At 52.2% G+C, this 24,057-nt stretch overlaps 1 protein-coding gene across 3 annotated transcripts in view; it reads right to left on the bottom strand.

The window, feature by feature from the left end:
- The window catches only part of KCNQ1 (potassium voltage-gated channel subfamily Q member 1), a 324,161-nt gene that overhangs the window by 65,091 nt on the left and 235,013 nt on the right, over positions 1-24,057 (bottom strand). For all 3 annotated transcript variants that reach the window (XM_049096377.1, XM_025451838.3, XM_049096378.1), the window contains 4 exons: positions 13,716-13,791; positions 8,480-8,574; positions 7,544-7,590; positions 6,222-6,283 (listed from right to left, as the gene is read on the bottom strand). In XM_049096377.1, the coding sequence (XP_048952334.1) occupies positions 6,222-6,283; positions 7,544-7,590; positions 8,480-8,574; positions 13,716-13,791 (280 nt within the window). The remainder of the gene's footprint in view (positions 1-6,221; positions 6,284-7,543; positions 7,591-8,479; positions 8,575-13,715; positions 13,792-24,057) is intronic.

Below are 24,057 nucleotides of genomic sequence, written 5' to 3'. Positions count from 1 at the left end.
AATATCCAAATGTCCATCAATTGGCAACTGTGTAAACAAAATGTGGTCTATCCATACAACAGAATACTAGTCAGCATTAGAAAGGAAAGAAAAACATGGCACAATAAAGATGAACCTCAAGAACATTACATTATGTTAAAAAAAAAAAAAACACCCAAAACTCAGAACACCACATGTTGGATTGCTCCATTTATATGAAACCTTTACAAAAGGCAAATTTCTAGTCTTACAGAAATTTGAGGAGTGCACCTGGGTGGCTCAGGCAGCTAAGCGTCCAACCCTTGATTTTAGCTCAGGTCATGAACTCAGGGTTGTGAGATTGAGCCCCATGTCAGACTCCACGGTGGGCATGGAGTCTGCTTAAGATTCTCTCTCTCCTCCCTCTCCCGGTCCTCTCTCTTTCCCTCCCTCTGTAAAACAAACAAAACAAAACAAAACACCCCCCCCCCAAAAAAAAAACACCACAATTTAAGGATACAAAGACAGAAAGCAGAACAGTATTTGACTGTGGCTGGGGGTGGAAACTGGCAATGATTGCAAATGGAATTAAGAGAATTTGGGGGATATTGAAAAATGTTCTAAAACTTAGTTTTGATGATAGTTGCTCATCGAATTAGAAATTTGCTAAAATCTGTCATACATGTACATTGCATGAACTTTAGGACATGCAAATTATACCTCAATAAAGCTTTAAAACAAAAGATGTTCACAGAAATTTAAGTCTGGATAGCAATGATAATAGACTTTAAGGGCAAACAAAACACTGCTTGATATAAAGAGGATACTGTGTAATTATAAGACATTGAATCCAGCAGTGACTATATAAAAAGTTTAATATATGCATCTAATCATAAGACCTAAAAACATATAAAGCAAAAATTGACAGAAATATAAGAAAAACTAGACACATCCTCCACAGTAGTTGGAATTTTGATGTGTTTCTCAGTAATGACGGATCAAGTAGATAACAATATTCCAATCAGAATACAGATTTCAAGAAAAACAATTAGCCAGCTCATCCTAATGGACATAAATATAACCCTGCAGCTGACAGCATTAGAATACATATGGTATTCAGGCATAGAAGGTCCATTTACAAAAATGGACCACTTATTGTGCCATAAAACATGTTTTGTAGTATTTCAAAGGACTGGTGTCACACAATCACTTTCTCTAACAAGTGAGCAATTAGAAAGTTCTCACAATTCTAACAACAACAAAAGTCATGCTATAAATAGCTTCTGGGACAGAGAAGAGGTCATCATGGAGATTAGAAAGATATATAAGTAAATGGACATTAGATTTAAATTCTACCTATCAAAACTGGGGAATGCACTTTAAGTGGTAGAGGACAATGTATAGCCTTAAAATCACACCTTAGAAATCTAGAAAGTCTGAAAATTAGTAATTACTGAACCTAAGAAAGAGCAATATATCAAGGCCAAGTAAATAGAAGGAAGAAAACAAAGAGAACTCAATGAAACAAAATCAAAACTTATAATAGCAAGGATCGATAAAGTCAAAAGTTTGTTGAAAATATTAATAAAACTGGCAGATAGCTGGCAAGCTTGACCCATGGGGAAAAATGAGAAGGCACAAATAAACAATATTGACAATAAAACAAGGCGCTTAGCTACTGATGATATGGACATTAAAATGATAATGCCAGTGAACTGGAAAACTGAGAGGAAATGTACAGATCTCTAGAATGTACGACTGAACAAAACTGACACAAGAAGAGATAGAAAACCCCCATTCCCATAACCGCCATGGCTTTGACTCAGAGTGTGAAGTCTTCCCACAAAGAAAGCGCCAGACCTAGGTGGCTTCACCTTTAAATTTCACCAAACATTCAAGGCGGGGGGAGGTGATCCTAATCCCATATAAAATCTTTTAGAATACGGAAAGAGAGAGAACGCTTCTCAACTAACTCATTCGGTGAGGCTCACATACATTTGACACCAAATCCTGATGGGGACAGTATGATGAAGGAAAATGGGGTCATGGATGTATCTTACATGCAAATGTCAACGCAAAAATCCTGAAGGAAATATTAGCAGGCAGATTTCAGATGTGTCTAACAACGCACGATGTGAAGGGCTGGGGGCAGGGCCACAGGCCACACGGATGGCTGGACAATCATCAACAAGGGAGATGACCACTGTCTAGATCCTGCAGGGAGGCTGTGGGGCCAGAGAGCCAGGTGAGCAGCATTGAGGTGGCTCTTAGGGGTGAGCGGGGTAGGGAGAGGGTTGTTGGGATGACAGGGTCTCAGGCCCGCTGGCAGCTGGGGGTATGGAGGAGTCCCTCTGGGATGAGGACCGAGAAGGAGGAGCAGCATCTGGGGCAGATGCCAAGCCCTGGGTAACTGGCCTTGTCTGGTCCAAGGGGAGGGCAAGCATGTGGTCAGCAGAGGGGTCTGGGGCAGGTGTGCTTTGGGGGGGCTCCCGGGCTGGGGGCATCGGACTCCAGGAGAAAGGTGTGCTGGCCAGGATTCTAGGACAGGAGGCTGCAAAAGGCATGTCAGGTGGTGGTGGGGTGGGGGGGGGGCTTCCCACCCACGCCCTCTGAACTGGGGCCTGCAAACCCAGTCCTTCCCTGTGTCCGGCTCTAAGCCATGAACATTTCCGGCAAAAACAGAGAAGAAAGAAATCCTCCAGCCCACTGCGCTCCTCATATCAGCAAAAGCAGTATGAGCTGAGCTTGCAAAATAAACAGGGCTCAACATAAACACTGCAGCAGGTCCTGAGGACCGAGCTAAGAATACACACGGGGGAGGAAGGTTGGGGCAGTCTTCTCTGTGGCATCCCCAGAGAGCTGAGGGGACGCCTGCCTCCGAGCAGCCCTCGCAGGGCTGGGGGCTGGGGGCCAGGCAGGGGGGCTCGTGTTCTCAGGCCAGGCCCCTCTGTTGAATCTGTTCCAGGGCCCTGGACCCCCCAGGCCCCAGCTGGGCCCTCCACGCCGTACCTGCTTCCTTTCCAACCGACCCCTTACGTTTTTGTGTTCACGAAGCACTGTCTGGGTCCCTCTGTCTCTCTACTTCAGCTCCCCCACCCATCTGCCGCGTCCTCTTCCCTTAACCCCCTAACCAGCTACGTGACCTTGGGCAACTGCTCAAGTTCTCTAGGGCTCAGTTTCCTCAACAGTAAGGAAGGATTTCTTTGGGGAAATAAAAGTCCCTCCTTTCCAGAATAAAGACAACACGAAACAGCACATGGCGGCTCTGGTGATTTTTAAACAGAAGCATGCAAGGAGCAGCTCATGCCTTTCTCTTTCCCTGCTAAAGGGAGGCCAGTGGGGAGCGGGTCTGAGTCATGGGGGGCAGGTTCCCAACTGTCTGGGGGTGATGCCTGTGGGGACACAGGCCGTGGGATGGGAACGTTACTTTGCTCTTCCCATCCTGGGAGTGAGGCAGGCCTCAACGGCCAGGCCAGGCCAGGTGCAAGGTACCCCAGGGACAGGCAGGTGGGGGGCTGTGCACTGTGGGGGGAGCACTCTGGCCTGCCGGAGCTGTGACGAGGGCTCTGGTGGGCAGGAAGTACATGGGACCCTCTTCCCCCTTGTGGCCCCTGGCTGGCAAGTCGTGAGGCCCAGAGGCAAGGGCTCCTTGCAGGGAAACTGAGGCACCCCTGGACAAGCTGAACTAGCTTTCCCTGGCAGTTCCCCGCAAGTGGACATCTCAGGCCCTGATCCTCAGAACTGATCTGGTCCCAAGAATGGGGGCCAGCAGCTGTGCAGCCCACATGCCCCCCACCCAGCTCCTCTCCAAGCCCGTGTCCTGCAGCTGAGTGAGCCCTCCTGGGATGGGAGCAGCAGCACAGATGGCCACACCTCTCGGCGTGAGGGCCAGGTTCCTCTCCCGCTCAAGGCCTGCCCAGTGGGGTCTCTGACTCCCTGGCATTGCTGCAGGCCTGCTGGGCCTCTGAGGGCCGGTGGCTGCTGGATTTCCTGCCTCTGACTTCCCACAGTCAGCAGGATTGCTCGGGGGTTGTTTATGGTCCCGATGGCCCCGGTGATAACTGTGATAATGTGGGGCCCGGGAAGTGCCACTGTGCCCTCTGGACCTGGCGAGGCCCTTTCCCAGGGTCTGCCGTCGAGGGGGCATGGGCCAGCAGCGGAGGAGGCCCTGGAGGCCAAGGGGGCGGGTGGGGACCTCGACCTGGCATGGAGTGTCAGCTGGCTTGTCCCCTCGGAGACTCCAGGCAGGTGGGCTCGGCTCTCGGACCGAACCGGCTCCTCACAGCAGTATGGGACAGAGTCAGCACAGAACCAGTCTCCCCAGTGACCATGTGTGTAGCTGTCCCAGAGTCCTCACTGCCCAGCGACAGCCCCTCTCCTGAGTGCTGGGGCCACTGGGGGACTGTGTCCCCAAACCTTGCCCCAGGGATCAGGGGCTCTGGGAAATACTTCCCTTTGTCATTCGGATCCACAGAAATGAGGGCACTAGTTCTATATATATCCCCAAGGCCGGTGCGGGACCTGCCTCAGCCCACCCTGCTGACCATGGCCAACCAGGGCATCCAGGTGGTCAGATCCTGCAGGCTGCTGGATGTCTGCTGCTCCAGCCGAGGAGGGGGCACTGTTCCAGGAGACCCTGTCCCCTACCCGCATCACCCTCAGAGGACACCAGGCTCTAGTCTGAGCTTAAAGGGTGGCCCCCCCCTGAGAAGCAGGGCACAGAGCTGTAAGAAAACCCTAGACCAGCAAGGCAGGGGGTTGAGGAGAGGTGAGCACACCCAGAAGCAGGGCCCACTCCCAGGGCCGCTGGGGGCAGGAAGGATCACGTGCTCCCAGGCTGCCATGATTCCCATCAGGAGTGGGGGCCACGCTGCCTCGGCCAGGGCTCCAGGACGGGGTGAGGGGCCTGGGTCTGTTCCCCGCGCTACCTCTCCTTCCTTTGATGTCTAGAAGCCTCCCCTCCCACACACACAGGGTGCCTGGACTGCTGCACTGGGTGTGGCCACGGGCTGCCCCCAGCCCCTGGCCCCAGGTACCAAGAGGAGCACCTGATGAGGATACACCTCGTTCACTGGAGTGGCCAAGCCCAGGGTCCCGAGGCCTCTGATATCTGCTGCCTGGGGATGTGACTGACTTCTCCTGGTCTCATCCTGTTGGACAGGGACATTTCCCACTGGGCCGTTGGCCTGAGAGCAGACAGGTACCAGCCTCCTGGGCCTGTGCTGACCAGAGCACCCGGTCGTCCGTCTGGCAGGGCCACACATCAATGTCACAGTCTCAGCCAGCCAGGCCCGAAGTGAGGGCCCCTGTGGGCACCTAGACAGTGGCCCTCCCTCTCTCTGCCTGGTCCCATCCTGTGTCACGGTCCCATGGCCACCTAGGCCAGGGCAGATGGTGCAGGTGGGGAAGAGATGATGTGGCAGGCCGGGCCCTGGGGTGGGGTGGGGTGAGGTGGGAGCTGCACCCCTGCCCCTCCTGCCCAGCTACAGCGGAGATGAAGTGGGCCAGAGCCCGGCGTTACCAGGGAAACCGAGCGGCAGACACAGACCCTGCCCAACCGAAATCCCTCTATTTTTAGCCTCCGGGCTACTTTGAGATAAAGCCCGTGTAGACGGACGAGCTGTCGGGCAAGATAACGGCTGCTCCAAACCACAGAGACTTCACAGGGTGGGCTTGAGCCTAAGAAGGGCTCCTTCACCCCCCAGGACACCCCGGGAAGAGGCTCCCATGCTGAAAGACCTACAAGCCCACGGGGTGCATGGGGCATCCTGGTGGCAGAGGCTGCGCAGGCCAAGGGGCCTGTGACAGGAACAGAGGGAGTGCAGGCTTGGCGGCAGGAGAGGACCCATAGGTCCCACGTCCCCCCGGACACCCGCAGGGCCTTGGGCGGCACCGCTCCCCACCCAGCACCCCTATGGAGGCGGGTCCTTGAGACTGCAGGCCCTCCTCCCCACCGACACGCCCCGACGTCCCCTGGTACCACCGTCAGCACCTCTGACCTCCGCGAGTGTACACAGCGACAGCAGTGTAGATGGCTTTTCCCACCCCACGGCGCACTGGGCAGCCTCAGCCTCTCCCAGGGGGCCCTGGGGGTACTGGGCACTGCTCATCGGGAAAGACACCCATTGCCAGAGGCCTACAAACCAGGTTCCAGGCACCACCACCCGGCTCCAGGGGGGTGGGGGACCCCCGTGCCATGGGGATCACCCTGACCCTGAGGATGGTGAGCGGCAGAGCCAGCGTGGCCTGGGACCCTCGCCTACCTTGTCTTCTACTCGGTTCAGGCGTGCCCCAATCGTGTTGCTCCCACGGTCCTTGCTCTTCTCTGTGGGGCAGAGGACCAGGATCAGGGATGTGTGTTGGGGGGGGGCTTTGGGGGAGGGTGATGAGGGTGGGGCAGCCGAGGGTCACAGGCCTGCACCTGTGAGCTCCTCCACAGTGGGAGCTCTGGGAGGCGGGGCCTGGGCTGGACCGGGTGCCCCGTGGCCTGCCACTGCCCCTCCTGGTTGTGGCCTCTGAGAGCCTGGTGCAGGAGCGGAAGATGACCCTGCAGGGGCCACGGACATGGTGCCCACTGTGCTGCATAAACCCAGCACAGACGCTGCCTGCTTCCTGCTGTGCAGGTATGGCGTGGATTTTCAGGTGGAGGGTTTGTGGCGACACTGCACTGGGCGGGTCTGTGGGCAACCGGGTCCCAACATCATTTGCTTACTTCCTGTCTCCATGTCCCATGTGAGTAATTCTCGCCCTGTTTCCGCTGTGTCTGAATTCCTACCCGCGCTGTGGTGATCCGCCGTCAGAGACAAGACTTGCCGACGGCTCAGGTGATGGTCAGCACTTACGAGCCCCAAGGTCCTCTCCAGTGAAGGTCTGCACACTGGCTTTTCACACACAATGCTGTTGCACACACTGGACTATGGCACTGCATAACCATCCCTTCTATCTGCGTTGGGAAGCCCTAAGATTCTTCAGACTCGGCTTTATCGCAATATTTGCTTTATTGCAGTCGTCTGGAACAACCGTGGGGTTTTGCTGCCGTGGGCCTGCACGTTCTGCACTCCCTCCACCTCCACCCCCACGCTGGCCTCACTCAGCTGCCCTGTTGTCCCACCCTGGGTGAGCCACGGCTCTCACCACAACTTGGGCCAGGGTGACCCCAGGAATGGGCCTGGCCCTGTTCTCCCTGGATGGAGCCTGGTCCGGGGGACATAAGGAGTCAGAGCTGGACAATGATGCCCACCCTCCTGCGGCTGATGGTCCCTCTGGTCCCTCTGGGCTGGCGACTCACCTTGCAAAACTTCCCCACGTCTCCCCCCCTCATGGGATGCTGGGGTCCACACCCCGATCTTTGATGGCCTAGAGAGGCTGACCGTTTAAGGGGATCCATGCGGATTCTTGCACTAACTGTAAAGCACGTTCCAAGGCGCTCGGCTCAGGGTGGAGGCCACCTGCTCCCCTCTGGTGTGTGTGGCCTATCCTGCCCTTCCAAGGCCCTGTGGCCCCTTCTGACAGGGAGAGGCAGGTGCAGGTAGAGGGGTACGCAAAGGGTCTGGTGCGGGCAGGGTGGCTTGATGCAGAAACCCACCTGAGACGGAGATGAAGAGGGAGGGCTTCCCGATGGACTGGTCCAGCCTGGGAGGGAGGGAAGGAGACAGATGGAGACCAGCTCACGCTTGACCTGGACGCCACACGTACACCCAGCCTGTTGGTGGGTGGATAAGCAAGGTGCCTGGCAGGGTGACAAGCCACCCACCCCTTCTGGGGACACCCACCACTACCTCCCATGCCCCAGAGGTCTGTACTATGGATGGGGGGAGAGTGGGGGGGCTCAGAGACGAGGGGCAGTGGTTGGGAAGTTCCTTAGATGTCCTCCCTGGCCAGGACAGGGCCTCAGGACTGCCCCATGTCCTGTCCTTGCTTTGTAATTGGCCCAGACCGGGCATCTCAGCTGTGCTCACGGAGACCGTCCTGTGAGCTGGTCCTTCCAGGGTGAGGCCAGGTTGCTGAGCCAAGGGCTTCACGTCCCTATGGTGGGTTAGCCACGGCGGGGGGCAGCCACCAGCCTGAGCCTCTGGGTGTGGTCAGGATGGGCACAGGGTCCCAGCCCTATCCTGGGACACAGGGACTTATGTTCCCAGGCTAGCCCAGCAGAGAGGTGCAGCCGGTGTGAGCCTGTGCCGGCCCCAGGGACCACGCTGCCTCCATGAGAATGAGCTCCAGGCTCTAAGCCAGAAGCTGAAACACGGCAGCTCCCACTGGTTGGAGTTCCTGGCTGCAGGTCTGGGACGGGGAGAGCGCAGGCACACAGACCCGTGGGGTGGGGCTCCGTGCCCGGCAGGGTGTTCCCAGGAAGTGGGTGAGTCCTGGGCAGGGCCTGGGCCCCCTTGGACGCGGTGCAGTCGAAGGCAGGCGCAGAGGGTTGGGTGGGTTGTGGAGCTGGTGCAGCCCCAGGGGGAGGGAGCCCCACGCAGCAACTCCCCCCTGCCCGTCCCCCCAGGTCACTCCCAGCACCCGAGCCCACCTTCTCTGCAGCTCTTTGATGCGCACCATGAGGTTGAGGTGGCCCTGGGAGTACTGCTCAATGACGTCCCGCACATCGTAGGGCTTCCGCGCTTGCTGTAGGCCACAAAGACAGTCAGCCCCCACTCTGAGCCCCCTTGGCCCAGCGCTAAATGTGGACGGTGATGCTGCCTGCCTGGGGGGGCCTCTTGGGAATTTAAGGAGGTTACCCCTATGGTGCAATGGGACTGTTCTGGCCCAGGGCGCACACGGTGGCCCACTCTCCCCTGGTGCTCAGCCACTCCATTCTCAGTCACTGGGGCTGGGTGGCCCTGGGCTGGCGGCTTGGCCTCTCTGGGTCTTAGCTTCCTGCCCACTCACCGCACGGCCTGCCTGTTTGCCCTTTGCAGGTTACCAGCTCCTATTATTGGAAAGAACTAGTCCAGTTGACGGGCCAGGAGGGGCAGCGCTCTGCGCAGCCACTGTCTTCCTGGCCCCGCGCTGAGCCCTGACACCCTCTCTGGCAGGCACACCCACTATTCTCGGGGTTGGGGAGAGACAGGCAGAGGTGGCCCCAGGGGACCCCCAGCCTGCTGCGCCTGCTCTGGGACAGGCTGCCTGCTGCAGCTCTGAGGCTGCCAGGGCAGAGGGGACACTCCCACAGCAGGCCTGGGGCCACACAGGGCGGAGCCGCTGACCCCACGGCACCGAGGCTTGGCGCCAGCTCTGAGCCCATCAATGCATGTGGGGCTCAGGTGAAATCACCAGAAACCACAACAGAGAGAATGAGGCTTCTTATGATGTCAGCAAAACCTCAAGCCACATTTATGGCCCTGTTCCCAGGAGCCCGTGGGCCGAGGGTCTCCCCCAGGTAGCAGCAGGCCAGCTGAGTGGGGGTTTGATGGCCCAGGAGGCCCTTCACACACACAGGCCAGCCAGAGCTGTGTGGGAACATAGAGCCCCTTGACTCAAGGGGCTGCGGGGACGCCAGGTCAGGGGCACCCAGAGTGGTCCTCATTAGCACCCAGGAGTCCACATGAGCAATGAGCCTGGGGTGACTGCCTCTAGCTGAGGAGGGCGAAGGCCTGGGAGGCCAGCCAGACATCTGGGTGCAGTGGGCCCGCCTGGGGTGGAGGCGAGAGTGTCAGAGCTGCATCTCAATCCCGGGGGCCCCCAGGAATGTGTCTCTCCTGCCCACCAGAGGCCAACCTCTCCTTGAGGTGTCCCCTTCCCCCGAGACTGGGGCTACCCTAGTCTGACCATGGCCCAGCCCTGCTTTCCCAGTAAAATGGGGTACCCAAGGGCACCTGAGTGTGCTTCTGACAAGCCCAGGAACTCTGCAATCAACATGGGCAATGCCCCGTTATTATTCTGGACTCTAGGAATTCTCAGGCGGGGGCCTCCTCCCTCCCAGGGGCTAGGCCTCAGAGATCTGGGGGGTTCCTACCAGGAGGGGCCCTCGGGCCTCACAGGCAGTGTGCAGCCCCTCTCTGGGCCCTGAATCAGGATCCTGAGATTGGTGGGGTGGTGGCGGGGCTGGGATTGACCTGATCTTCCCCAAACCACAGCTGTACCCCTGACAGAAGGATGTGCCACCCTTGGGGCCCATGCTGGGCAGTAGAACCATCTGCATGGTCTTGTGGGCTATGTGCCAGGCCTGTCATGAGATCCCAGGGTCGGGCATGGGATAGGACTCTAGGTAGACCCTCGGCTCCCTGCATCCTCAGATGGACGATAGTCATAACAACAGGTATGGGCTAGTGATAATGTCCTCAGATTTTACTTTTTCCTTCTGGAAGATGGGGGAGGCTAAACCCCGCCCTCCTTCCTGGAAGATGGGGGATACTGAGCCCCGCCCTCCCTTCTGGAAGATGGCAGGGGACACTGAGCCCTACACTCCTTTCTGGAAGAGTCTGAGCTCTTCCTTAGTGCACACACTGAAGGTGGCTATGGGTCATGACAGTCAGCCCCCTGTGGGCCCAAGGCTTTGTGAGGCATGAGGCACTTGCAGGCAGGCCAGAGAGGCTGGGGGTCGGCAGGGGGCTGGCTGCCTTCAGAGCTCTAGGTGGCCTAGGTCTGGTCTGCGGGAGACATGCCCTTGGGCTGGGCTCCTGGGCAGGCTGGAGAGCATGGCCACTCAATGCAGGTGAATGTGGGCACCTGAGTGTGCTGGGAGATTGTGTGTGCGCACACACATGCCTCTGGGAAGGCAGGAGAAAGTGTGTGTGTGAAAGGGGGAAGACGAGAGTGTGCCTCAGCAAGTGTGTCTGCAGGACGGGGCTGGCAAGCTGGGCACGGCTCCGGGATGCAGCTGGGGAGCCCTGCCTCCCCTTGCGTAGAGCACGGACTGCAGAAGGGCCAGCAATGCCTGGCTGGCCCCCAGGACCCAGGGACCGGCGGGGCCCCAGGCGCCCTGAGACTTATCTTGGTGCTGCTGAGCCCCCCGGGGTCTGGTCCGCACTCCCGGAGGCCTCTGCAGGGGCTGCCTGGGCCCCGCTGGAGGAACCATCTCAGCTTTCTCCCCAGAGCTCATTTCCTCTGGCGGCAGCAGCAGGAGCCTGAGATGAGCCGAGATAATGCGGGGTTGTCCAGACTGACCGACGGTGGACAGGGGAGTTCAAGGCAAACCCGGAGGGCTAAGAGCCTCTGGCTCCTCTGGCCAGACACAGGGGCGGCCCGCCGGGCACTTATCGGCCAGGCAGAGGGGCAGGCGGGGGGCCACCCGCCACGTCTGCAGCCCCTGAGGCCGGGGGCGGGGGTGGGGTGCAGGCAGACAGACAGACAGGCTGTTGTGGGGGAAGGGAAGGCATCCCGGACAGCTGGGCCTGGGGTGGAGGCTGCTCTGGAGCCTCACAGAGCTCCTCACTGCCAGGCGCTCCACCGTGGGGTCCCTCCTCCCCATCCCGTGGGCCTCCGTGCTGCCTCTGGCAACGAGGGCCAGCTGCTGAGGCTGAGCCCCCCGCCCCACCCCACATTGCTCAAGAGCCTCTGTCTCCCACCAGAGCAAACTGAGAGGCCCTCAGGAGCATCTGCATTCAAAGGGCCCCACATGCTTTCCTCCAGGGCCCCCTATCCCAGGCATAAGGGTGGGGCAGAAAGCAGGAGAGATAGGGTTGTCCAGCCTGCTTCTGGGGACCCTGGCAGGACCCTGGCCTGTGTCCTGTGGCAGAAAAGGCAAATCCCGGCCTGGAAGGAAGGATGGGGCCCCTGCTGAGGCCAGCAGGCAGTTTTCTTGCCTGCATTTCAGGGACAGGGTGTTCCCCAAGTCAGTTCCAGCCACGGTGGTTGCCCTTCTACCAAGGATGAGCTCTGTCCTGAACTGGAAGCTGCCCACATAACCCCTGAGCCGAGCCTGCCAGAAGCCTCATGTTTCTGCCTTCTGTGCTGGGTGCCCCTAAACCCAGCAAGCCCACTGTCCACCCTGGCACAGCCCCCCCATGTCCTCACTGCACCCCAAGTGGTGGGTACAGGCTGCTTTGCAGGGCCCTGCCCTGGAGGCTCAGTGGCCTGGCTTCTCAGGCTGGAGGTCAGCCTTATCCTAGAAGATGCCCCACTGACCCCTCTGCTCCACCAGGTTGATGTCTGGGGTTTTTGCTGTCACTGCTAAGCTGCTCACCAATACACCCTGGCCTTTCCCAGGGCCTCCCTGGTGCTGCTCAGAGCAGACCCCCAGAGGGGGTTCCATAGCCCCTTCCCCACCAGGATTGTGCTGGTGCTGTGAGGAGGCCAGGCCCTCCTCTCTAGTGCCCTCCCAAGCTGTCCCACCATCAGGGCAGCCAGGGCCCCTAGGGAGGAAGGCCACAGATCAGATACTCGAGAGCTCTGGGGCCATCAGTCTTGCCCAGGACATTGCCACGCAGACTTCCTGGTGTAGCCAAGACTGGCACTTACCATGACTCGTCTATTTGGGCAACGAGGAGGCCCAGGCCATGGTGGGACCCTTTGCACGACCTGCCCTGGTTCGGTGGTGAATGGCCTCCCTGCCCGGGGTATCAGACAGATAGGCAGCAGAAGGTCACCAAGGGACTGTGTGTGCAGCCATCCCAAACAGCAGCCAGCTGCTGAGCCATGGGGGGTACACACAGTGGCCAGGGAGTGCTTCACTGAGGGGTGCTGTTGGGGCTCGGACCAATGGTGGTCAGCTCTGGGGCAGATGCTGCCCACGGGCTGCCATGGGTGAGGGCCCTGTGAGCTATGCAAGGATGTGGTCTCACACCATCTCTTGGGCTCTTGTTCCCATTACAGATGGGAAAGAACTGACCCAGGGCTGCCTGGGGTGGGAGTCTGCGTCCAGAAGTCCACTCCCAGTGGGGCTCTATGGCCCAAGTGGTGTGGTCTCTGCTGAAGGGATGGCACAGGAGACACAGCCTGGAGCAGACAGAGGGGCCCCGTTTCTTGCCACAGCCTCGCTGGGACCAGCTGGGGGAAGGGAGCAGGTCAGCCCCAACCTTCCCTGCTTGGGGACCTGGACGTTACCATTGCTCCCTGGGGCCCCAGTCCCCAGCCCATTGGGCACTCACTTTTTAAAGGCACTGGTGATCAGGCCTTCTGGAAAGAGAATGGGCACCCCTGAGGGTCCCCATTTCTGAAGTCTACATGTTCTTAGACTGAGGGTGGAGCCAGGGACCTTCTCAGACCCAGGGCTGTTCCCACAGCAGGGGAGCTGAGCCTGCCACCAACTGGTTTTCTATGGGGGCCTTAGGCTCCAGGGGATACCAGGGGCAGCTGCAGAAGACCTGGACCCGGACCCAGAGGGTGAGCTGATGGGGCAGGGAAACCCTCAGGCCCCAGCCTCACCCTCTCCCTGTAAAGGTGAGTCGGCCCCCAGGGCACAGGCAGGGCCAAGTTTCTCTTCTGTTCTCGTGACTCCCATTGGGGGCAGGGGGTGAATAGGGCCAAGAGCACCGACTGTGTGGGACAGGGCTCCGGGGTCTAGGGGACCCCACTTCCTGCCCGGGTGATGAGGGGCAGGCTTGGCACCCTCTCTGCCACTCCTGAGTCATCTGCCAGTCAAGTAGGGGAAAAGAAGGGTGAGACCCTGAGGCTCTGTGTGTACGTGGCTCGAGGCTGAACCTCAGGGCAGGGTCCTTCCAGGGGCTGTCTTGTAAGAGGGAAAATGAAGTTGTTGCAGGATATTTGATGAGGGTCAGGCCTAGGGTGTAGCAGGATGGGGTGAAGGGTGGCCTGTAGTCTTTGCCATGGGTGGGACAGGGGCTCCTGGGGCTGGGCCAAGGGCAGAAGCGCTTAGTAGGACTCACCTGGAATTTCTTCTTGGCTACAAAGTACTGCATGCGCCGAATGACCTTGATGGTGGCCCGGTGGTGCTCCCGCAGCCTGTGAGGGAGAATGGAGAAGAGGCGTGAGTGGCTCCCCTGTAATGGTCATCCTGTGCCCAGCATTTTCCAAAGCTTGGCAATTTCCCAAGTGCCTCCCACTGCATGTGGGCTGGGCCCTTCCAGAAATAGAGAATGTTGAGCCCCATGGATTGGAGGACTTCAAGGCTCCACATTGGTTGGGGAGGAGAGCAGACCAGAGGCAAGAGACTTTTAATTAGCGGATGGTCCCAGGGGGATCCTTGCCTTGCCTGCTGCTTGGAAATGGTACGGGAGTCAGTGTCCTGGGTTCACAGTTCCCTTAACTCACAGCAGAGCCACAGAAACTTCTTTCTACCTTCCGGCCTTCTGGCTCCTTACCAGTATAATGGGGAGGGAGTGCAAACAGAGGGTGCCCAAGGTCCCTTTCAGCTGGAACATTCTATGTCCCATACACAGGCATACACTTGGAAAATGTAGGGGTCATAGGACAAATTAGGCAGAGACAGTTACTAGCTACATCACTTGATCAGGAGATTATGTCATCTCTCCTCTCAAGTGCCTTCTAGAAATCTAGATCCTTCTAGAAACAAAGATCTGTCTAGAAACATCAACAAAGGAAGCATGACTGATGATGCGCATAGAAAAAAAGTCTAGAAGGAAATACAGAAGGAAATTCCCCCACATGGAAGTGGTGGGGCTTTGGCTACCAAGACTGCATGTGACCACACCTCTGCCAGGAACAGAGTGCTCTGCCTGCACCTCTTACACATGGGAGAAAACCAAATTATCTATAGGGAGATAATATCTTGGGCCCTTTATGTATTTTTACATTGAAAAGACTGAAATCCAAGGGAAAAAATAGACCACAGAAACAGATCTCGAGATGTGGCAAGTTCAGTGGTCCAAATGCTTGTAGTTCCTCCATCAAGAGATAGAATTGGTTTTCCCACTACTTGAATTTGGGTTGACCTTGACACTTGCTCTGACAAAAAGAATGCTCGGAAGTCACACTGTATATATGTGATGTGCTCTTGGAATGTGGCCCCATGAGCCAGCCTGAGCTGGCTGGCTGGAGAAGCTGCACAGAGGAGAACAGAGGTGCCCCAGTCAAGAGCCAGAATCAAGCAATAGACATGTAGTAAGACCGTCTCTGACAATTCAGCCTCAGGAGGTCTCCAGATGACTGCATCTGCACGTACACACATACACAATGCCAGCAAAACAACCTCCCCATTGACCTGACACCAAACTGCTGACCCACAGAATCATAAGAAAACGAATTGTGGTCTTAAGCCACTAAATTTAGGTGTGGTTTACTAGGCAGCAATAGATTACAGGTAAAGAAATTAGGACTCCCAAAATGGGGTCCTTTCATATCAAGATCTTCAAACACAAACACATGGAGCTTGTTTGGGGACCAGGGATTGGACAGAGGCTGGAAGAAAATGGCAGATCCTAATATGTTGGACCTAGAGCATGATGCTGTCATTAATTGGATGAGACTTTTTGGTGTCCTTGGAAGGGTGAGTGAATTTTGTTCTGCGAAGAATGTAAAAAGTTATGGGTCTGTTCCCACCATGGTGGAAGTGGACCATGTGTCTGAACTATGGTCTCAAGAACCCTCACAGCTCCCACTGTCATCCTGTCAGAATGCTGCTGCCACATGCATGTGTCTGAGTGAGGCTGCTGGAAGAGCAATGAGGAGGAGAGCTGTGACACCCGGGCCAACAGCTGGGTAGCTCCAGACACGTGCGGTTGGCTGAGACCACCCGGTCCTGCCAAGCTGTTGCATGGATGAGCCCAAGGGAGACCACCCAGATGAGCAGCCCAAAATGCTGACCCACAGACTCATGAGCAAACAGATGGCTGTGGTTTGCTTCAGAGCTTTTAGATAAAGACTTTAAAATAACCATGATTAATTGGTTCAAGTAGATGGAGAATTTCACCTGAGAAATAAAATCTGTATTAAAAATAAAACGGAAATTTTAGAACAGAAAAGACAATAATGGAAATTAAGAATGCAACAGATGAATCTGATAGCAGAGGAGATGTGCAGGAAAGGAGTATGTGTGAACTGGAAGGGAACTGCCAGGTGGGGGTATGGGGACAAAATAGAATTAAACGTATGGAAAAAATGCAAGATGTGGGAGATATGATTCCTACACATGTGGAATCCCAGTAGGAAAGGAGACAAAATGGAGACTCGGCGGCTGAGACTTTTCCAAAAATGATGGAAGACATCAGGCTGCAGATGCAAACAGCTCTTTGGATCCCTAGGCTTATCAGAGTAACACTGCCTCCACCAAAGGCACAGGGAATGTCACAGAAGCAGTGAAGGAGGGAATGGGAACAACAGCACATTATCCTGATGACTGGCTTCTCAACAGAAAGGATAGAAGCCAGGTGGCATCTGTAAAGTGCTCAAGGGAAATTACTACCAACTTAGCATTCTGGATCATTGAATAAACCCTTTAAAATGAAGAACAAAGTCAGGAAATCCTGTAGGACTCTCCTCAGATGAGGTCCCAAGAGGAGTCAGCTTCATAGAGACAGACAGTAGGATGGTGGGAGCCAGGGGATGGGGCGGTGGAGGGAGAGTTAGTGTTTTGTGGGGACAGAGTTTCAGTTTCACAAGAGGACAAAGTCCCAGAGACAGAAGGTGGAGACGGCTGTACTACATGTGAATATGCTTAGTGCCCCTGAGCTGCGCACAAAAATGGTTAAGATGCTATATTTTATGTTATGTATATTTTACCACAATAAAAAAAAAAGAAGAAGAAGAAGAAGAAGAAGCTGAAACCAAAACCAAGAGAATTCACCGCTAGGAGAACTGCATTGGAAGAATGATTCAGGAGACAGGCAGAGAAAAATGATCCCAGAAGGAGGCAGGAGAATACAGGAAGGAATTAAAAACACATAAAAGGACAGATTTATGAGAAAGTTTAAATTTGTATTGACTGAAATGGTAATGCTTCGTGAGGTTCACACATTATTAGAGACAAAGAGGGATATTTCATAATTTTAAACAATGGTCAGTTTGGTAGAAAGGTATCAATCCTAGATCTGCATGCACATAAAAGCCGTACACATATGTACATGCATAGCAAAACTGCATGATTAAAATAGCATAAAAAGCAGAGGGTATGGATGGAGTCATGCACTGTGAGCACCTTGTGCTGTCAGGGAACTGGTAGAAGTGCTAATCAGAGGTTGACCCCGATGAGTCAAGGTGGAAAGTACTGATGAATAATAAAAGTATGTAAAAGTAACAAGTTAACAGAGAATAAAAATGAAGTAGTATCAGTATTTGATTCATCTAGAAGAAGCAGGAAAGGAGATAAGAAAGAAGTGATGGGACAAAGGAGGGATGAGTGTAAGACAGCAGAGCGTTGGGTTAAAAAAGCAACTTGAGGGATCCCTGGGTGGCGCAGCGGTTTGGCGCCTGCCTTTGGCCCAGGGCGAGATCCTGGAGACCCGGGATCGAATCCCACATCGGGCTCCCGGTGCATGGAGCCTGCTTCTCCCTCTGCCTGTGTCTCTGCCTCTCTCTCTCTCTCTGTGACTATCATAAATAAATAAAAAAAATTAAAAAAAAGCAACTTGATGTTGCTTCTAAATCTATATATAAATATATAAATTTGTATATAAATCTTTATACAAGGGGGCACCCGGGTGGCTCAGCGGTTGAGTGTCTGCTTTAGGCTAAGGTCGTGATCCCGGGGTCCTGGGATCGAGTCCCGCATCAGGCTCCCTGCAGGGAGCCTGTTTCTCCCTCTGCCTGTGTCTCTGTCTCTCTCTGTGTGTCTCTCATAAATAAAATCTTTAAAAAAATCTTTATACAAATATGAAGACATAGAAAGGTTGACAGCAAAAGGATAGAAAAAGATATATCATGGTGTAGCCAAAAGGGAGCTGGTGTAGGTAAATTGTATCATACAAAGTAAACTTTAAATATAATCAGAGACAAAGATGGATGTTTCATGTTTTAAAAAGCTGTCATTCTGGTAAGAAGATATCCATTCTAAATCTGTATGTACCTAAAAACATGACCTTAAAAAATATAAAGCAAAAGTGGCAGGACTCAAAGGTAAAAAAGAATAGGCGCAATCATGGTGGGGGATTTGAATACACTTCTGTTGGTAACTGATAGAAAAGCAGTCAAACCATTGACAGAGAGACAAATTTGGATGACATGAGTAGCAACTTGACCTAATCAACATTTACAGAACACTGCTCTCAGTAGCTGAAGAGTACATAAGCTTTCCAAGTGCACATGGAATGCTTACGCGAACAGACTATACGCAGGGCTTTAAAAGCAAGTTCCAACAAATTTCAAAGAAATTCAATCAAATATGTATTTCTCTAACCACAGTGAAATTAAGCTAAAATCAATAAGAAAAAGATAGCTAGAAAATCCTTAAGTGTTTTAGAGATTAATCTCAACGACCCAAGGTCAAAGAAGAAATCTAGTAAGAATCAGAAAGTATCTTAAATTGGATAATAATAAAAAGCTTACATATCACACCTAAATAAGTGACTGAGGTATCCTGAAATAAGTGCTTAGAGAAAACCTATGACCTTAAATGTATATATTAGAGAAGAGGGAGGCCAAAGTCTCTCTTAAGAAGTTAAAAAAAAAAGATAGCAAATTAGACCCAAAGAAAGTAGATAGATAATGCAGAGTACAACTCAATAAAATAGAAAATGAACATTACATTAAAAACATCAACAAAGCCAAATTTTGCTTCTCTGAAGAAACTAATGAAATTGACAAACTTTTGGCAAGAGTAACCAGGCAGTGTCAGGCATCAAAAATCAACATCTTTACGGACCTCCAGAGTTAAAAAATCTATTTGGAGGACATATGTACAAAACCAATTTTGATAGTTTGGTTAAAATGTATCAATTTCTTAAACATGATACATAAAAGCAGACACAAGAAGAAATAAGAAATCCAAGTTTCTCAATATTCATCACATATATTAAATTAGAAATTTTAATGATCTTTGCACAAAACAAACAAAACCTTAAGTCTAGGTGATTTTACCAGTAGATTTTGTAAACATTTAAGGAAGAATGGAGCATTTTTATAAAGTAGCATGCCTTGATATCAAAATCGGACAGGATGTTTCAGGGAAGAAAAACCACAGGCCAATCTCTCTCATAAACATAGAGGCAAATGTCCTGCCCATAATAGCAGCAAACTGAACCCCATGCCATCTATGAAGACATATGATTGATGAAGTTTAATCCAGTTATCCAAGGCTGCGTCAGCATCTGAAAACCAACCCACATAATTGGCCACAGAATAAGTTAAGAATAGATTATATTTGTTTTATAATCACAGAATAAAATCAACGGAATAAGGGGAAACATATAATCAATTCAAAAGATGCTGAGAAACATTTGATAAAACTCAAGAGCCATTCCTAATTAGCAATGCAACTCTAAGTAAAGCAGGAATCGAGGGAAACTATCACATGGAAAACAAATACAAACATGAAACAAGACAAAACCCAGTAGAGCAAACATCACACTCAACAGTGAAATAGTAGGAGGCCTTCCTTCTGAGAGAGGGAGCAAGGCAGGGTTGTTCCATGGTCACCATTTCTACCTGACATTGTCCCAAGAGTCTCAGCCAGTGTGTCAAGGGAGGTTAAAAGGAAATGAAAGACAGGATCATGGGACAGGAAAAAAAAAAAAATAAAACCACCATGACTTGCATTGAAGTAATCACAGATATTAAAAAAAAATCTTCAGAATCTTCAGATAAACTCTTTGATTGATGAATGTAGCGAGAACGCTGGTTTCAAAGACAACATACAAAAATCATTGGTATTTCTGCATGCTAGTAACCATTAGGAAATAAAACAAAAAGAATGCCAATTACAGCAGCATCGCAAACCATAAAATGCCTGAGAGTAAATCTACTGGACATGAGCAGGGTCTCTACCCAAGAAAGTACCAAACATTAAGTGAAAGAAAGGAAAGAAGCCCTAAATTAATTCAGGACATAATGTTTATGAGTTGGAACGTTTAATGTTTGTAAGGTGCTAATTTTGTGGTATGGATTCAATGTGACTCCAATCAGTCTCTGAATGCTTTTATTTCTTAATAATTTTTTTGGGGGGGGGAATTTCAAGCTGATTCTTAAATATTTATGGAAAAGCAAAGAGCCAAGAATAGATAATTTTGAAGAATGAAGTTGGAGGATGTACACCACGGAGTTCAAGGCTCAGTGTCAAGCATTAGGCATGGACAGTGGGTGTCAGAAGAGGGGGTCCTAGATCACACCATTAATGAGGTGGCACTAGATTAGGCTGGGGATTACTTCAGCACAAAAGAATGGAACATTCAAAGGTGAAGACGCATACATATATGTGGTCACTTGTCTTATGACCGAGGCAGTTTCAGTTCACTGGGGAAAGAATGTTCTCTTCAATAAATGGCCCTGGGACAAATTGGACATCCATATGAAAAAAACATGAGCTGTGGGTCCCGGCCACACATCGGTTACAAAAGTAATTCCAGCAAGGGCAGAGACCTATAGGAAGGAAAGGCAGTCAAGCCTGCAGAACGAACACACAGCAGAGTATCTCCACGACCCCGGGAAAGGCCAAGATTTAACAAAACACAAGAAGCACTAACTATGAAAGAAAAATATTTGACAAATTGGGCTTCCTCGAAGTTAAGAACTTTTCCACATCGAAAGACATCATTAAGAGAATGAACAGACACTCCACGCGCTGGGAAAGGATATTTTCTCGTGAAGGACTTGTATCCAGAATATATGAAGAATTCCTACAAATCAAGAAGGAAAAGACCACATGATTAAAAAAAAAAAATAGACGAAAGATCCTAACGGGCACCGCACCAACGAGAGATGTCAACATGCACCTGAACTGATGCTCAACACCATCACTCAGCGGGGAGACGCAGATCGAAACCAAAATGAGGTCCTTGCACGCGCTTACTGCAATGGCTGGAATTAAAAAGGCCGACGATGTGGAGCGTCAGTGATGATGTGGCACAACTGACCCCGTGTGCTGCTTGCTGGTGGGAGCGGACGCTGGTTCCGTCGTGCTTGAAAGCTGCCTGGTGGTAGCTGTGGATGGGCCCAGGGCCTGGCCCAGCATTGTACTTGCAGGTACACGCCCCAGAGAAGTGAGTGCACATGTAACGTTGATGGCAGCTCTACTCATGGTAAATAAAACTCAAAGTGACAAATGTCTAACTACAGCAGCAGAGAGAAGCAGAGAGTGTTCCTATAATGTAATGTCACGCAGCACCACAAAAGAACACGCTACTGACACCCACACAGAACCCCGCCCTGGCCAAGAGGCTAGCCTGGAATCACCTGTCACCGGGCAAGGACCCTTTGGGCCACCATGGGGTCCCAGCTGGGAAAGAGGCCCTGTAGAGTGTAGGCGGTTCTTGTGCCCTCAGTAGAGAGAAGGCATGGCACCCTGTGGGCAGGAGGCGACACCCAGCTGACACCCACTCTGAAGCTCCCCATCTGCGGAGGGAAAGGATGGACCCGTTTGGCCATCCCACCCTTTGGGAAGGCAGGAGGGCCAGGGCCTTGGGTAGGGGCGGTCATGCCATACATCCCCCTCCTCTCGGTCCTGAGAACGGAGAACCCCTCGTCCCCACAGGGACAAGGACTGGGTGGGCGCTGGACTTCGTCAAATGCTTTTTTCCCATTACTTGATCGGGTAGGATTTTTCCTCTTTAGCCTACTGATGTGACAGGGTTACACTAATTGATTTTTGAATGTTGAGCCAGCTTGGCTTATCACATGCTTGTGGTGTTTCATTTTTGTTAGACATGGTTGCATAATTAGTTGTGGTTTCTTTTTTATAATGATACTGAAAAACCCCAGGAACCTACTGCTCAGAATAAAAGCTACACCTCGACAGTCCCCACCGCTGCTGTCCTCCAGCCTCGCCACCCTGGATGACCATCCTCCCAAACCAGTGCTCCTCTCATCCTTGTTTTACTGTTTATGTCATTTTATCAAATCTACATGTAGCTCTCACCAGGCATATATATATATATATATATATATATATATATTATATATAAAGTTATATATATTATATATGTAATTTTATTTTATATTTTATTTTTATATATAATTTTATTTCAGTGATTTAGACTTTATAAAAATGCCATTATGCTTTTCCTTGGTATGACATTGCCATGACCCCCACAGTTGTGTGCCACTCCTATTTGTTTTGATTGGTGGAAAATACTCCTCTGTGTGGGTATTCTAGGTTTCTTCACTTTCCTCTTGCGATGGGCATGCAGCTGGAGGCCAGGCGTCTGGCTCATGGCAAGGACCAGGACGACACTCAATGACCCTCTTGGGCTGGGCACAGACTGGTTTCCTCTGGTGGCACCCAGGCACATGATCACTGGCTCATCGGTGGATTCAAATCTGGTAGGTGATGCTGCACTGCCCCTTAGAGCAGTGGTCTCACCATGCATGCCCCCCCAGATGTGCGGGGGACCCTGGGCCACACAGCCCTGACCACACCCCCAATGATCAGCTTTCATCATTCATTCCAATGAGTGTGAACACTTTCACACTCCAGTTGGCCCCGGGCGCTTCTTCCACAAGGAAGGCTGAACACATCTCTGGGCTGTTTCTCTGTTTGGCTACTTAGGCTCTTATTGATGAGTTTGATGTTCCAGTTGTCTATATAATTTCTACCTACCTACCTACCAGTTTTTTGTCTGATTATGTGTAGGGAACACCCACCCCTGTGGCAGCAGAGAAAGGCTCCTCAGAAGATGTCCTAATCCCCAAACCTATGAAAATGTTACCTTATAAGGCAAAAGGGACTAGAGATGTGATTAAGATTAAGGACCATGCGATGGACAGATTATCCTGGATTCTTCGTCCGGGCTCATGAGATGCCAGAATCCTTAAAAGTGGAGCTTTCCCTGCTGTGGTCAGAGAGAGCCCTGACACGAAGTCAAGGCAAGAATGGCAGCATCCTGGCTGTGATGATGGAGGACGGGGCTGTGAGCTGATGCGTGTAGGTGCCCCAAGAGCTGGACAAGGCCAGGGGATGGCTTCTCTGTTAGGGCCTCCGGGAGGAAGCAGCCCTGCGACCTCTTTCAGACCCGTCAGACTGCATCCGGCTTCTGATGTGTGGGACCCAGAGATCCTCAATGTGTGTTGTGCCAAGACACCAGGTTTGAGGTAATTTGTTACAGCAACACCAGAAAACAAATCCTAGTTTCCAGTCACCTCCCTGTCTTTCAGGTGCCTTTGGAGGGACAGGAGCTCTTATTTCTTATCAACAACTCTATCAGTATTCCTCTGTCATCATCAGTGCTTTGGGGTCTTGTACAAGAAATGGTTCTGGGGCACCTGGGTGGCTCAGTGGTGGAGTGTCTGCCTTTGGCTCAGGGTGTGGTCCCAGTGTCCGGGGTTGAGTCCCACATTGGGCTCCCCACAGGGAGCCTGCTTCTCTCTCTGCCTGTGTCTCTGTCTCTCTGTGTCTGTCATGAATAAATAAATAAAATCTTAAAAAAAAGAAAAAAGAGAATCTCTAAATATGGCAAAACTTGCTTGTTCAAAAAGCTAACAAAATGGAGTTCTGGCAAGACTGAGACAAGATACAAATAAAAGTAGTACAAAAGAAAATGAGAAATTGCTAGAAATGGGGATACAACTGATAATAAGGGAATACTTTCAACAACTATATGCCAACAACTTTGGAAAACCTAGACAGAACTGGGCACATTCTTAGAAGAAGTTCTGACTCCTTAGAACTGACAGAAGACGGGATAAAATGTCTGCACGAGCTTGCAACTACCAGAGGTATCAGAGTGGTGGTTAAAGACCTTCCCACAAGAACACACCAGGCCCCCGTGGCCTTATCCCAAATTCAACCCCGCTCTCGCAGGACAGAGCCTCCTGGCTGTAGGCAAACATCTGCAACTGAACAAAAAATGGAAATGCAACATATCAAAATTTGAGGGATGCAGCCAAAGCGGCTCTTAGGGGGAAATTTATAGCATTCCATGATTACAGTAACAGAAAGGAAGGGTCTGAAACCAGGGATCTCAGTGGCTACCCTAAAAATCTAGAAAAAAGACGAGCAAATTAAACCCAAAGTAAGCAGACGGGGTGGCTGTTGTTGGTGTGGCCTGAGACCCAGCCCTGTGCTGACCAACCCTGAAGGCCGGCACCCAGGGCCCCTCGCTGAGGCTGTGGGAGCATCTCAGTTAACCAGCCTTCGTGTCTCCCAGCACCCCTGCTGCCCTCTCC

This window comes from Canis lupus, chromosome 18, assembly GCF_003254725.2.
Source record: "Canis lupus dingo isolate Sandy chromosome 18, ASM325472v2, whole genome shotgun sequence".
Classification (NCBI taxonomy): Eukaryota; Metazoa; Chordata; class Mammalia; order Carnivora; family Canidae; genus Canis; species Canis lupus.
This window is presented reverse-complemented; position numbering and strand designations above follow the sequence as displayed.